Genomic DNA, 14,228 nt, shown 5'->3' with positions numbered 1-14,228 from the left:
CCTGGAGGCAGTGCTGGGCCTGGGAGACCTAAGGTCAGTCCCATCTCAGCTGTGAGCTGCAGGAACCTGGGAGGGGCTGGGCCTGCTCGCGGGGCCTCCATCTACTGACACCCAGGAGGCAGGGCCTGGGGGACAGGTCCTGACTCAGGGGCCTCTCCATGAAGATCCTCTACAGACCCCCGCAGGGAATTCATCCCTACCCCCATTGAGAGGTTTCCCAGAAATCTCTGCAACTGGTCCCATACCTCAGCTTCCTGAGCTCCAGGCTGTCCTGCCAGGAGCTGCCATCTATCTCACGCCATTGTGGCTAGAAAGCGAGAGGAATCAGCACCATCCACCCCCTACCCTGCCCTCATTCTCTCCAATGGCACCAGCCCCTCACCTGGGTCCCAGGCCGTTTGCACATGGGAGCACGTGTCCCTGTGGCTCCCTGAGGGGCGGGTCTCTATGGAGCAGTCAGCAGGGTGTCCAGAGGGGCAGCCTCCCCCTGGAGGGTCAGGCGGAGGACACAGATCCCCACAGGAATCAGCGAGGGGCCCTGGGACGGCATAGGGGGCACTGACCAGGAGCGGAGTCCGGCCCTGGGTGGCTCTGCCCAGGCTGATCCCCACAGTAGTCCCCAGTACAGGCCCCGGCACACGGTAGCACATGGGCAGTGACTGAAGCTCGCTGAGTGCGGGCGCCATCCTCCCTGTGGCTCCATGAGGAAACTGAGGCGCAGAAGTGAGCGTCCAGGTCACAGCATCTCAGTGACAGGAAGGGGTTAGGCGAGGCCTCTGAGGCTCCCTAGACTAGGGTCATGGAGCTACGGGCACTGGGCCCTCCTGCTGGTGCCTCAGCCTGGGCAGAGGTGGGACCCCACCAGCTAGCAGGGCCAGGGTGCCGAGTTCTCGCTGGGCAGCCGCAGGATGAGGGGCTGCAAGGGACAGGGTCTGGGAGGCCTGGAGGAGACTGTCCTGGGTGCTCAGGCCTCAGAGGGAGGCAACGACTCAGTCAATGGAGGCCAGGCCCCAACGGGTGGGAAGCCCTGATGCTGAGATGGCTGAGTGGGTCTCACAAGGTGTCCTCCTCCCTGGCCCAGCTCGCCAGCATGACCACCGGGGGTGGAGACCCAGACCCCGGGCCTCTGGACAGCAGGCTCCAGGGTCAAGCCCCAGCCCCCTCCCAGCCTCCTAAAATTCTGGGTCTGCCTCCAGGACTCGGACCTGGAAGCAGCCCTGTCTGCAATCTGGCTACTGGGGCCACAGGAGGTGGTTCCTGAGCCGGGGACCTGGGTCTCCCCATGGGGTCTTGCCATGTGCACAACCCGCAGAACATTTCCTTGGTTTCTGACAACTTGAAAAGCACTTGGGATTTTCCACTGTCAGTGCCCCCGCCCGGCTCCCCAGGCCCAGACTGCTGAGCTAGCAGAGTTCACGCAAATTCCTTCCACTCACCACAGGACCCAGCCCCTGGGAGAGTGGGGGGTCACCGCAGCCTTGGGGAGGGGAGTCGCCTGGCTGAGGGGGCGGGAGCTGGCTTCCAGGGCCATGAGCAATCCGCAGCCGGAAGACAGGGCTGTGGGAGGAAATGCGAGGAGACCCGTGTGAGCCCGGGGGAGGCAGGGGGGTCTTCAGCTCCAGACGGTCCCCGAGCCAAAGAGCACCGTCACCTCTGCACTCCCACCGCCAGTCCAGGGTTAGAGAGAACACCGTGGGTTCGGAGAAAACTAAGCTGCGTCCACATTCTAAGCAGAGGCTGTAGGAGGAAAGAAGGATCGAGCGTTTTGGTTGCATACAACTTTTAGCTTACTGACCAAAAAATACTGAAAATGAAATTAAAAGGCAAACAAAAGCCCAGGAAAGGGATTGCAATGCCCGGGTCAGAGATGGCCAAGACCAGAGCCTCAGTTTCTCCTCGGAATAGTGGGTAACAACAACACCACCTCTTCCGGGACTGGGATTCTGCACGCTGAGAAGGTATGCCTGAAAAACAGTAAGTCTTAGGTAAAGGAAAAATGTTAAATAAAGTTCTTTACACCCTCAAGCCAATTTGATTTTGTTCCCATTTTTAAAAAGTGAGCTATGAGCCAAAACCGGTTTGGCTCAGTGGATAGAGCATCGGCCTGCAGACTGAAGGGTCCCGGGTTCAATTCCGGTCAAGGGCATGTACCTTGGTTGTGGGCACATCTCCAGTAGGGGGTGTGCAAGAGGCAGTGATCGATGATTCTCTCTCATTGATGTTTCTAACTCTCCCTCTCTCTTCCTCTCTGTAAAAAATCAATAAAATATATATTTTTAAAAAAAGTGAGCTATGAGGCCTATTCAGGCCATTCGCAAAAGAAGAAACATATGTGAACAGTAAACATGCAAACATGTTGACCTTCCTAAAGTCATGAAAATGCAGATTAAGACACGCAGAGCACTACTCTTCCTAGATTGAATCCTCAAGGACGAGCAGAGGTCCCGGGGTGGGCAGCTGGGAACAGCTCTCAGCCAGGCCTTCTGGCTGCAAAGAAGAGAAACCCACTGTGACGGCTCACGTGTGTTCACTGGGCAGCCAGGGCCCCCGGGCAGCTGTGGGTGTGGCTGTGAGGACAGCCCCTCTGAATCTGTGAGCTGAGAAAACGATGCCAGTGTGTGTGTGAGTGTGTATGTGTGAGTGTGTATGTGTGTGTGTGTGTGTGTGTGTGTGTGTGTGGAGGGGGATGAGGAAAGGGGGGGGTCAGGTGGCAGTCCCTGGTTCTCAGGTTTCTGGGTTCGGACCACCAGGTTTCCTGGGTCCCAGGCTTACAGACAGCAGACGGCTCCGTAATCATGTGGCCAGTCCTTCGTGATAAATGTCTCTCCACACCCTTTAGCTTCTCTTTCTCTGAAAACCCTGCACTTGGTTGGGTTCTATCCTGTGGGCCATGGGGCTTCCTGCAGCTGAGTGCAGACAGGGAGGCCAGGGGCTGTGGTGCAGGGTGCTGGTTTAGGGACGAGGCTGGGCAGGGCCCGGGTCCCGGGCCCATAGGTGTGGAGGGAGGAGCCAGCAAAGCCACTCACTGGTTGGGAGCTGCAAGGTGGGTGCTGAGGGCCTGGGAGGACAGGGACGGGGAGGGGAGGCTAGCGTGGGCTGCTCCTCGGACAGCTGGGCACGCACAGGCAGCACGGACACGGGTGGCTGATGGGCTCTAGGACTGAGTGTGTGGGGAGTGGGCAGTGAGCCTGCCCACCAGGTTTGGTGACAGACCAGATGTGAGGTGGTGCCTGATGCCACTGTTGACCTAAACAAATACTTCTCCAGCAAAACCGGTTTATTCAGGAACAACAGAGAACATGGGGCCGGATGGCCAGTCATGGAGAGGAAACTGATGGACTTTCTCTGAAGGCTGAAAGCCATTAGGGCCGAGAGCACCCCCTGCTGGCCGCTCGATGTCATTTCAGATGCCACCTTCCACAGGAGCTGGTGCAGCTGGACTTGCAAGGCCACATGGTCATGCCTGTGCATGGCTCCTGTCGGCCGGACTGGACACGGGGTGGTCCAGCACCTTGCTTCTGGGACTGGGATTCTGTCATCAGAGACAGGGCTGCAGACCGGGAAGCCCCAGTGCCCGCTCTGCTCCCACCCCCACCCTGGCTGGCACCCCTCCTGGCTAAAGCTTCTGGACACCTTCTTATGTCAAAGTTCTTTGTAATGCAACTGATGTGTGCTCATTGTAGAAACATCAGAAAACACAGAAAGGTAAAGTAATAAATTGCTAAGTTCTATTATAATAAATGCTTGTGGTAAGTTATACCGCATTTCAGACCACCCCACTTCCCAGAGAGAACGGGTAACAGTTTGTCAGAGGCCTGGCCAGGTGTTTCGGGAGGTCTGTGGTGGAGCCAGGAGCACCGGGGCACATCTGTGAGATAATAATAAACATGCACACCTGTCTCTGCCCCAGTTCCTGGCACGGAGCTCCTGAAACCCCTGGGACTTCCCTGGGTGAAAGGAGTGAGCTTTGTCCTGATGAGAGGCATCTGGGTGGGTCCCTGGATGGGGCTGTTCGCCACGAAGACCAGGCCAGGAGGAGAAGCTGGAACCTTCAGCCCTGCCCCCCAAAGGGAGGGAGGCCGTGGGCGATGGTCCCCCCAGTGTGACGAGCCGCTGGCAGTCCCTGAGGGCAGGGCTCAGGGAGCTTTGTGTTGTCCCTCGTCTGTGTGAGGGAGGCACAGCCGCCTCTGGGCTCAGGACCCTGCCAGGTCTCACCCTGTCACCTCTTCATCTGACGGTTTTCTTGTGTCCTTGGTAATAAGCTGGTAATCTAGCAGATAAAGTGTTTACCTGTGAGCCCATTCTAACAAATTATCCAATTCATGTGTGCTTCTGACTGACCAATTTATAGCTGGTTGGTCAGAAGCACAGGTGCCAATCTGGACACAAGGTTGGCATCTAAGTGTGTGTGTGTGTGTGTGTACGCGTGTGGCAACTGAGTTGAACTGTAGGACCTAACAACAATATGCTTTCCTGACTCTCTACCCTCTCCACTACTCTACTATCTACTTGATTGTTGCCACTTGTAATTATTGCTAGTCAATTCCACCTGGACAAAGAATCCCAGACACAAAAGAAATTAGAGGGCACTATACTAATTTTACTCTAGATATTCATAATCGCAACATTTTCTGTCACCAAGTTCATCTTAATTATATCCTCTCTGAAGCCCTACTGGCTCCCCCCCATCATCACTCGGCTGGTGTCATGGAGGTGCTCGTGTGCAAAGCCTGCATATGGCGTCAGGAGTGCTGTGTCGAGTGGAGAGCACAGCCGTGCTGCTCAGGACAAGACCCCACACTGCTGTGCACCAGCTGTGAGAAACGCAGGCCAGCGGCTTGGCCCCTGTGTCTGTATCCTCTCTGCACAATGGAACATGGACGTCAGCCATTGACAGTGACGGGCTGGGCACCGGTGAGCTCCCTGGAGCCGGGGGAGGGCCTAGCACAGTGCCTGGCAGAGCACTGACCTTGTTATGTGCACCGCACTTGCTTACACACATTGGGAGTCTGTCACAGAGGCCAGAGGTGCACCGGGGTCAGGAGAGCAGGGCGAATGGTGGCCTCCAGGGTTCATGTTCATGTGGACCCTCAAATTTGACCTTATTTGGAATAAAGATCTTTGCACACATAATTAAGAATTTCAAGATGAGGTCATCCTGAATTAGGGTAGGACCTAAATCAAATGACTGGTACCTTTATAAGAAATGAAAAGAGCCCAGCCAGTGTGGCTAAGGGGTTGAGCATTGACCTATGAATCAGGATCTCATGGTTCGATTTCTGGTCAGGGCATATGCCCGGGTTGCGGGCTTCATCCCCAGTGGAGTTGTGCAGGAGGCAGATTCTCTCTTATGAATGTTTATTTTCTCTCTATCCCTCTTCCTTCCTCTCTATCTAAAATTCAATAAAGGGGACATGTTTTTAAAGAAGAAACGGAGAAGGCAGAGTGAAGGCAGCCATTAGAAGTGGGGCAGAGATTGAGGGCACGGCCACAGCCAGGAACAGCAGGAGCACTGGAAGCTGGAAGGAGCAGGAAGACCCCCCAAACTCCTTTCAACACTTTAACCTTAGACTCTGGCCGCCAGACCTGGGAGAGAATCAATGTCGGTTGTTTTAAGCGGCTTGTTTGTGCTAATTTGGATAGCACCATAGGACACAGATACACCAGGTACCGTAGACTGAACTGAGTGCCCCCAAATTCCTCTGTTGGACCTTGACCTCAATGTGACTCCGTCTGGAGGTGGGGCTCTTGGGGCTGATAGGTTACAGGAGGCCATAGGGTGGGGGCCTCGTTCGATAGGACTGGTGGCCTCAGAAGAGGAGGATCTTTCTGTCGGTCTCCACGATGCATAGAGGCCGTGCGAGAGCAGGTGGCCACCTACCAGCCAAGAGAGGAGGCTTCCGAGGGGAACTGCCTCACCAGCACCTGATCGCAGACTTCCAGTTTCCAAAACGACCAGACACGAGTTTGTTGTTTAAGCCACCGGTTCGTGGTGTTTTGTTATGTCAGCCGAGCTGACTGACATACCCGGTAATCCAACCCTCAGGGAGTGGGGACAGCTCAGGAAGGCACGGGCCAGCACAGGGGCCAGCACAGAGGCCAGCACGTGAGGCCAGCGGCCCTCAGCAGCTCTATCCAGCAGCAGCAGCAGTCTGACCACGTGTCCCTGGAACACTGCTGGCGGGCAGGCCACAGAAGACAGGAACCTGGAGGGGTGGCCCGAGATCCCGGGCAGAGTCCTGGCCCCACAGACCAAGGGCTGTGCCAGCAGCACTGATGTGAACCTCCAGGACGGTGCGCCCTGAGATCATGAGGACCGGTCACGAGGGACCACGAGGAGCTGGACGTGGGAACAGGAAATAGCTGGATCCAATTCATCCTGGAAAATACGAACTCACACATCTGGGTAAAATTAACCCAAAGCACAGGATGAGACAGCACAGCATGGGACAGGGAGGGGGTGGCAACCCTCAGGGCAGCCGGAAGGGCCAGCCAGGAGCTCATCTGGGCACCCTCTATGACTTTTTTGGGGTGGTCTTGGTGTGGGGAGCAGAAGGCTGGGGCCATAGGCCTTTGGGAATCCCAAGCCCGGTTTTTGGAAATAGGGTCTTTGCTTCCTATCTGGCTGGACAGTGACCTGGTGGTCCAGGGAGAGGAGCATGCCACCCGTGACCTTGCCTGCTGGTGCCAGGCCTCCACGCAGTGGGCACTGAGGCTCTCCTCGCTCTCACAAAACCTCGCGGCACCTGAGGGAGCACTGTGTTCCTCAGTTGTGCAAGTTGCTCAGTGTTTTAAATACTCACGTGTGATGGGTCATTAAAAGCTGCCTCTGCCCCCAGGACAGAACCCAGGAGCCCTGGCCAGAGACAGTGGACATCAGAAGAAAAGGAAATGGTCTCAGGGATAGAGGGCTGCTCTCTGAGGAGAGGTGGGACCCACCGGTGGGGACCAAGGCTCCCACCCTTTACAGAGTCTCCTGGATGTGTGTTCGGGGGCTCAGGAGGGCAGGCTGGGAGCCGGTGTGGGAGGCTGAGCCCTGGGCTGCGGCACCTGCCTCCCTCAGCCCCATGCCCACTGCATGTGAGGTGATGGAGGAGAAGGCTGAGACTGGCCCCACTTGGCCTGTCCCACCTAGTCTGCTACACTGCTCTGACCAAGAGACTCCAGAACGCAGTGCACACAGGAACGCTCAGTGTTTCCACAACGCCAGCTTTCCCAACCCGATTTGTAGATTCCGCGAAATCCCAGTCTTGGAAGAAGAATTGCTGGCTGTGATTTTTAAAATTGGAAATGTTTGCCGAATTGGTTTCCAAAAGACCTTCCTACAAATTGCCAGTTCCCTCACATTGTCAGCATGTGTGACTAACTCTTTACACACGCGCGGCAATGCAGCAGGCGGACCTGTCTCACCTGTGTGCGCTCTTCTCAGTGATGGGCAGCTCAGGCGGCGTGGCATCCGTTTATGAGCACCGTTTCTTCTGTGACCTGCCGACTGCTGCTCTCGCCAACTTTTCTATTAGATCATTGTTCCTTATTTATCTGTGGACAACTTCATAATTCCATGAGTTAGACTTAACTTCAAATGTGTCAGACACTTTCCTCTGGGTTACTTTAAATTCTAAATTTGTAGAATTTTGGACAGTGTTTCATGTTTATTGTGACACTTAGACAATGAAAACATTCATCCCCTTTCCAGAATGTTCTTTCTTTGCTCCATCTGGATTTTATTCTGGTGTTAGTGAGGGAGGGCCCGACTTCCATTCCTCCAGATGGCCTGCCAGTGGTCTCGACGCCCTTCCACTGAACCCTCCTCCCGGCGGCTGCACCAGCGCGTCCCAGGCTCCGCTGCGCCTCCCGCCTCCCGAGACCCGCGCCGGCCGCCGGGTGCCCGGTAACCGGCCCTGCCCCGCCCCTCACAGGCGTGTCCCCTGGTTCTATTTGCATAGAGGCGTGGCCTACGTCGTATTTGCATACAGGCGGGGCCTCCGGTGCTATTTGAACCCAGGCGGGGCCTCCGGCGCCCCACTGAGCTTTCATTTGCATAGGCCGAGCCGGCCCCGGTGTGGAGGCCCGCGCCGCTGCCCCTTCCAGTGGGTTCCGACCGCCTTCCTTCCTCCCCGCCGCCTGCCCGCTGCCCGCTGCCCGCTGCCTTCCACCGCACCCGAGGCCAGGCCCTATGCTCCCGAGACGGCGGCAGGCGCGGGTCGGAACCCCCTGCGCTGTCTCCTCCGTCGTGCGCTTCCCCGGCGTCGCCATCTACTTGGCGGAACCGCGCATGGGCCGCAGCCGCCGGGCCTTCCTCACGCGCCTGGCGCTGTCCAAGGGCTTCTGCGTGCTGGACGCCTACAGGTGCGTGTCTGCCGCGGGGCACCCGCCTGGGGCGGGGCCGGCTGCTGGGGTCGGGGGCCGGCTGCCTGGGGGCGGGGCTTGTTGCCTGGGGGCGGGGCCGGCTACCAGAAGGGGCCATTTGAAGAAAGACTAGTGCTCCCCTGGCTGAGCAAAGGCTTGCAGGCTTGGCGTGAAGCAGGGAGGTGGCAGGCCTGCTTCTTTCCTGCCCAGCTCCGAGGTGACTCATGTGGTGATGGAGCAGACCTCAGCCGAGGAGGCCGTCCGCTGGCAGGACAGCAGGCCGGCCCCTCCCCCAGGTTGCACCCGCCCAGCCCTGCTGGACATCAGCTGGTTCACAGAGAGCATGGCAGCTGGGCAGCCGGTCCCGGTGGAGCGCCGGCACTGCCTGCAGGTGAGCTGGGTGGAGGATTAGCAGGCCCAGCAGGTGGAAGCTCAGCTGGACAGGTGATGGGCAGGCGTGTTCACATGAGGGGGGCAGCGAGGGCTCTGCCCAGATCGCCATGACAGGCCATCCCACCTTCTGCTCTCAGCTTCTTTTGGGGCCCACTTGTTTGGAGCCCCCAGTAGTCTCATCCCCTCAGAGGGGGCTCCTGTCCTGTGTACCTGAGAGCCCTGGTGGCTACCAGTCCTAACGCTTCCACATGGCCTGTTCATTGCTTGTCCCCAGGTGGCTGTGCCGAGGGAGGTACTGCCAAACCCAATATGGATGCCACTCTATGCCTGCCAGCGTCCCACACCCCTCACACACCACAACACCCGCCTCTCGGTAAGCCAGGGGTTCCCAGCCTCCCTGAGCTGAGGCCGGACCTGCTCCTGTGAGCAGGCCCCACTCTGTCCCAGCCTTGGGGACAGGGGCGTTGAGGCTGGAGGGATGGGTGAGGCTCCCCACCAGCCCTGCCTTCACACAGGGCCCCTCCTTGCAGGAGGCGCTGGAGGTGCTGGCAGAAGCAGCGGGCTTTGACGGCAGTGAGGGCCGCCTCCTCTCCTTCTGCAGAGCAGCCTCCACGCTCAAGGCGCTGCCCTGCCCCGTCACAGCCCTGAGCCAGCTGCAGGGCCTGCCCCATCTCGGAGAGCATTCCTGCAGGGTCGTCCAGGTAGGTGCTCAGCGCACTTAGCAAGGGAGGTAGGGGAGCCTGGGGACAGTGTCTGGCTCTGTGTGCAGCCCAGCTGGGGAGGAGCCGCAGGCTCCATCTGGGATGCCCCCCTTCACCCAGACACCTCGGGAATGAGGGCCACAGCACCTGGCAGGGCGGCTGCAGGCCGTCTGGGCACTGCTGGCATCGGCCTGTGCTGTCCAGGACGTGACAGAGCAGCCAGAGTGGGAACCCCTCTCTAAAGGCAGAGTGTTTGAGGAAAGCCATGCTTTTGTGCACGTCATCATGAGAGGACATGGCAAGAGATGCTTTTGAATTCAGTTTTTAAATGAAGTGGCATTGAACTCATCACCTATGCGTTAAAGGTAATTTATCTCTATCCACTGCGACTTATCCGAGGGAGCAGCTCTGAGGCACAGCCTCCGTTTGCAAGTCCCTCAGATCCCGACCTGCAGGGGCCGCTGCTGAGCATGGGGTCTGCCCGGTGGTCAGGCCGGGCTTTGCTTTGTCTCGGCCGCAGGAGCTGCTGGAACACGGCGTGTGTGAGGAGGTGGAGCGAGTCCAGCGCTCGGAGCGGTACCAGAGCATGAAGGTACACCAGAGACACACCCTGCTCTCCCCAGGGACCGCCCAGGTCAGAGGGGGCCTCTGAGGAAGTGGCAGCTGATGTCTGACTCGCATGAGGCAGCCAAACAGACCGAGGGAGAAGCTTGTTTTGAGCACAGGGGTGTTCTAGGTCCCTCAGCCCTGCCTGTCCTTGTTGGACTGTCGATGGACCGGCCTCTGGCACGGGACCGGCTCTGTGAGCCTCCGCGAACGTGGGGACAAAGGAGCGCGGGCTCACTGGGCTGTCTGTCCTGAGCTCACACTTGCGTTTCCCGGTGTGTCCCCTGGTCCACGGCGCACCTGCCCTTGCCTCTCACCTCTGGTCTGCGGTGGAGCTGCCATGTCCTCCTGCTGCGTGGCCGAGGTTGTCAGATGGGCCACTGTGGGCAGTGGGCTTCCTGACAGGCGGGGTCAACGCTGCCCTGGGGTTGCCCAGATGCTGTGAGGATCCAGGGGGCTTTGAGGAGGGGGGCATGTGTGAAGGATGGAGGGGCTCAGGTAGGAGCTAGTGAGTGGGGACTTGTGGACAGAGGACAGCCATCTGCCTCCCTGTGGGCATCCCATGGTGCATTGAGCCTGCAGGGAAGCATGCTAACCATTGGTTATTTTTATAAACATTGTGTGAGGTTTCTGTTGTGACCGTGAGCCAGTGTATGCAAGCGAGCCCTTGGTTAGGGGATCAGGAGAGGATGGTCCGCACAGCCTCAAGGGCCGGTGCTCACACCCACGGTACAGCTCCACCAGTGAGGGCCTGGCCTTGGTTAGATCCAGAAATGCCCGGAGGGGTTCTGAGTGGCAGTGCCTACCCAGCCAGCAGCTGTAAGAGACAAGTGACTTCTTGGGCCGGGGTCAGGGGTCAGGGCTAGGTCGGCTCCGGTAGGGTTGTCCCTGCTGCCTGGATTCTGTGCTGACGCTGTCTGCGTCCCCCAACCCTGCCTCCCACGGCCTTGTGTTTGGGCTGTTGAAGGAGAAGAACCCAGTGATGGGTTTCAGCCGCCACCAGGGGGCTGGTGCCAGGGCCGGTGCTGGTTCTGGTTCTGGGCGAGACCTCTCCTGGAGGGGTCCGGGCTGGGAGGAGACTCAGGCCTGATGGGCTGCCTTACCCTCTCAACAGCTCTTCACCCGGATCTTCGGAGTCGGAGTGCGGACTGCTGACCAGTGGTACCGGGAAGGACTGCGGACGCTGGACGACGTCTGGACACAGGTGCAGAGGCTGACCCAGCAGCAGAAAGCAGGTGACCGCCCCGCGCCACCCCCCGCTCCCCACTTGGGCCTGAAGCTTCCCACGCCGAGTGCCGAGGCCGTGGTGGGGTCAGAGCAGAGGGACGTGGGGGCACGGGTGAGATGGTGCTTGCTCCTCAGAGATGGAGCGTCTTCCTTGTGCCTCTTATCAGCTCGGCCCACCTCGCCGACGCAGCACCTGAGCACACTGCAGCGTAGGATCTGGGGTCGGGAGCCGGGAGGGGCCAGGGGACTCAGGTTTCTTTCACCTGCCCTGAATACACAGTCACCTTTCAAAGGAAGCTTTCTGTTCGAGGAGGGTGGTGGGGAGGAGGGTGGTGGGGAGGAGGGCAGAGAGGCGGTAGGTGGGTCAGAGCAGCGCCCGTGCCCCCAGGCCTCCAGCACTACCAGGACCTGAGCGCCCCCGTCCAGCGGCCGGACGCCGAGGCCCTGCGGCAGGTGGTGGCGGAGGCTGTGGGGCGGGCCCTTCCTCGGGCCACCGTCACGCTGGCTGGAGGCTTCCGGAGGTAAGGCCGTGTGCCGGAGGCTGGGCCCCTCCGGGCGGCCTGCGGTGGGACTTCCCACGCCCAGGGGTCTCGCGGGAGCTGGGCTGCCCTGTCCCTGGCCGCTGGACATGAGACCCGACCCTCAGGGGGAAGCTGCAGGGCCACGATGTGGACTTCCTCATCACCCACCCCGAGGAGGGCCAGGAGGCGGGGCTGCTGCCCAGGGTGATGGGCTACTTGGAGCAGCAGGTGAGAGCGTCCTGCCCCCCAGGCTGGGCCCTCCTCCTGCCACCTGGACAGCGGGTCACTCCTGCCCCCCCCCAGGGCCTCGTCCTGTATCAGCAGCATCAGCGCCGCCCCAGTGGAGACCCTGTCCACCAGGCCCCGAAGGGCCGCTCCATGGACACCTTTGAGCGGAGCTTCTGCATCTTCCGTCTGCCGAGGCCCCCGAGGGCCACCGAGGAGGGCACCCCGAGTCCCCACCCCTCCTGGAAAGCTGTGCGAGTGGACCTGGTGGTCACTCCCATCAGCCAGTTCCCCTTTGCCCTGCTGGGCTGGACGGGCTCCAAGGTAGGCAGTGTGTGGGGGACGGGGGGATAGGGGGGTGCCGGGACGGGGGGACGGGGGAGGTCAGGGCTGTGGCCCTGCTGACACCTCCCCCCACCTCCCCAGCACTTTGAGCGGGAGCTTCGCCGATTCAGCCGGAAGGAGCGGGGTCTGTGGCTGAACAGCCACGGGCTGTTTGACCCGGAGCAGGTGTGTGGCCGGGGCAGAAGGCAGGGGGGCCGGGCCCGACAGGAAGGGTCCCGGGGGCAGCTGCGTGGTGGAGGGCCCAGCACCGAGGCCCACACTCTGTTGCAGGAGACCTTTTTCCAAGCGGCTGCCGAGGAGGATGTCTTCAAACACCTGGGCCTGGCGTACCTTCCCCCAGAGCAGAGAAACGCCTGATCCGCTCCGCGGCGGCCCTCGCCACTCCGTGGATGGGGGCTGCTCAGCCAGCCTGACCGTGGATGCCTTGGACACTGACCATCTGCAGGCCAGAGAGGCCGCTGCACTCCTCACCCTCCTGGGGGAGCCCTTGTGCACCCCCACTCCCCATGCACCCTGCCCAGGAAGCAGTGAAGTGAGAACACGGAGCAGACCAGGCTGTTTTCTGAAAGTGGTGCTGTGTAGGAGGGGAGGGGGCCGGGGTGCCTCACCACCCGCTGTGGGTGAGGGAGGTCCTATGGCCGTGTGACCCCGGGTCCTGAAGGGTGAGCTGGGCATCTGGAGAGTGTTGCCTTGGTAACAGTGCTGCCTTCCAACCCATAAACACAGGAGCCTCTCCTTTTGTTTCGATCTCCCTTAGTTTTAGTGATGCTGTAACTAAAACTGAAATTTGTTTTCAGAATAAATTTGTATTAAAATTTTATAAGCTTTAATAAATTATTAAATTATTAAATTTATTCTAAGTATTTTATTCTTTTGATGTCATTTAAGTGGAATTTTATTAATTTTGTTCACTAGTGTGTAGACATGTGGTTGATTTTTGTATCGTGGGACCTTGAGCTTTTTATCCTCTAAAAAGGTCACCTTTTGGAGGATTCCTATGGTTCCTGTGTCCAAGGCCATGCCATCGGGCAGAGTTCTCTGCTTCTCCCTTTCCTTCCCTTTCCTGCCTGACTGCTGAGGCTAGGCCCTGCATGTCCTGATTTCACTGTTAGGACTAGCGTGTCCCCATTCAGTCTGTCACTGTTAGGACCGGGGTGGCCGCACATGACAGTTCTGTCAACCATGGACTGCAGGCACCATGTGGCCCATAGATCATAACGCAGCTGAAAAATTAATAAAATAGCAACAGTTCACACCTGTCAATAATTACCTCAAGTGTAAATGGACTAAATTCTCTAATAAAAAGATGAGCAACATTAGTTGCTCTGACCCACCTACTGTCTCTTGACCAACATGGCTCAGTAGACCATTGACCGATGATCCAGGAGGTCAAGGTTTGATTCCTGGTTCAGGGCAAATGCCGGGGCTGCAGGCTTGATCCCCAGTGTGGGGCATGAGGAGGCAGCTGACCAATGATTCTCATCATTGATGTTTCTATCTCCCTCTCCCTCCCTCCCTGAAATCAATAAAAATATATATCTATGGTAGAGTAGCTGAATAGATTATAAAAACAAGTCCCACCTGTGTGCTCCCTCTGAGAGACTCATTTCAGCTTTAAGGACACACTGAGAAAGTGAAGGGAAGGGAAACAATACTGCATGCAAATGAAACCAAGAGGAAGCAGGACTAGACCTACATCAGACAAAACCGGCTTTATTCAATGTCTCTAAGGGGACAGAGAGGTTGTTATGTAATAAACGGGCCAATCCAGCAGGAGAACATACACACGGGAGCGCCGACACAGATGAGCACACATGACCAGACCTGAGGGAGAAAGGACGGGTGCGGACCAGCAGGACTT

General features: G+C 58.4%; 1 protein-coding gene across 6 annotated transcripts; it reads left to right on the top strand.

Moving 5' to 3' along the window:
- The first annotated feature begins 7,656 nt into the window (after positions 1-7,656).
- Positions 7,657-13,207, top strand: POLM (DNA polymerase mu). 6 transcript variants are annotated; one of them, XM_045581095.1, is made up of 11 exons: positions 8,059-8,349; positions 8,560-8,740; positions 9,017-9,115; positions 9,273-9,443; positions 9,964-10,035; positions 11,164-11,284; positions 11,665-11,797; positions 11,923-12,025; positions 12,101-12,346; positions 12,449-12,532; positions 12,654-13,202. In XM_045581095.1, the coding sequence occupies exons 1-11, from the start codon at positions 8,177-8,179 to the stop codon at positions 13,011-13,013; spliced, it is 1,743 nt and encodes a 580-aa protein (XP_045437051.1). In that variant the 5' UTR covers positions 8,059-8,176; the 3' UTR covers positions 13,014-13,202. The 6 variants fall into 6 exon arrangements, with proteins under 6 accessions (XP_045437050.1, XP_045437051.1, XP_036292179.1 ...); XM_036436286.2 differs by having other exon boundaries at positions 12,638-12,873; XM_045581096.1 differs by lacking the exon at positions 9,273-9,443 and having other exon boundaries at positions 12,654-13,203.
- Positions 13,208-14,228: the final 1,021 nt, after the last annotated feature.

This window comes from Pipistrellus kuhlii, unplaced genomic scaffold, assembly GCF_014108245.1.
Source record: "Pipistrellus kuhlii isolate mPipKuh1 unplaced genomic scaffold, mPipKuh1.p scaffold_m20_p_133, whole genome shotgun sequence".
NCBI classification, from domain to species: domain Eukaryota; kingdom Metazoa; phylum Chordata; class Mammalia; order Chiroptera; family Vespertilionidae; genus Pipistrellus; species Pipistrellus kuhlii.
This window is presented reverse-complemented; position numbering and strand designations above follow the sequence as displayed.

Coding starts and splice junctions, on each gene's coding strand:
- POLM (XM_045581094.1), top strand. CDS start 7,672: ATGAAAACATTCATCCCCTTTCCAGAATGTTCTTTCTTTGCTCCATCT. Junction 12,026..12,100: donor TGGGCTACTTGGAGCAGCAG/GTGAGAGCGTCC, acceptor GCCCCCCCCCAG/GGCCTCGTCCTGTATCAGCA. Junction 12,347..12,448: donor TGGGCTGGACGGGCTCCAAG/GTAGGCAGTGTG, acceptor CCACCTCCCCAG/CACTTTGAGCGGGAGCTTCG.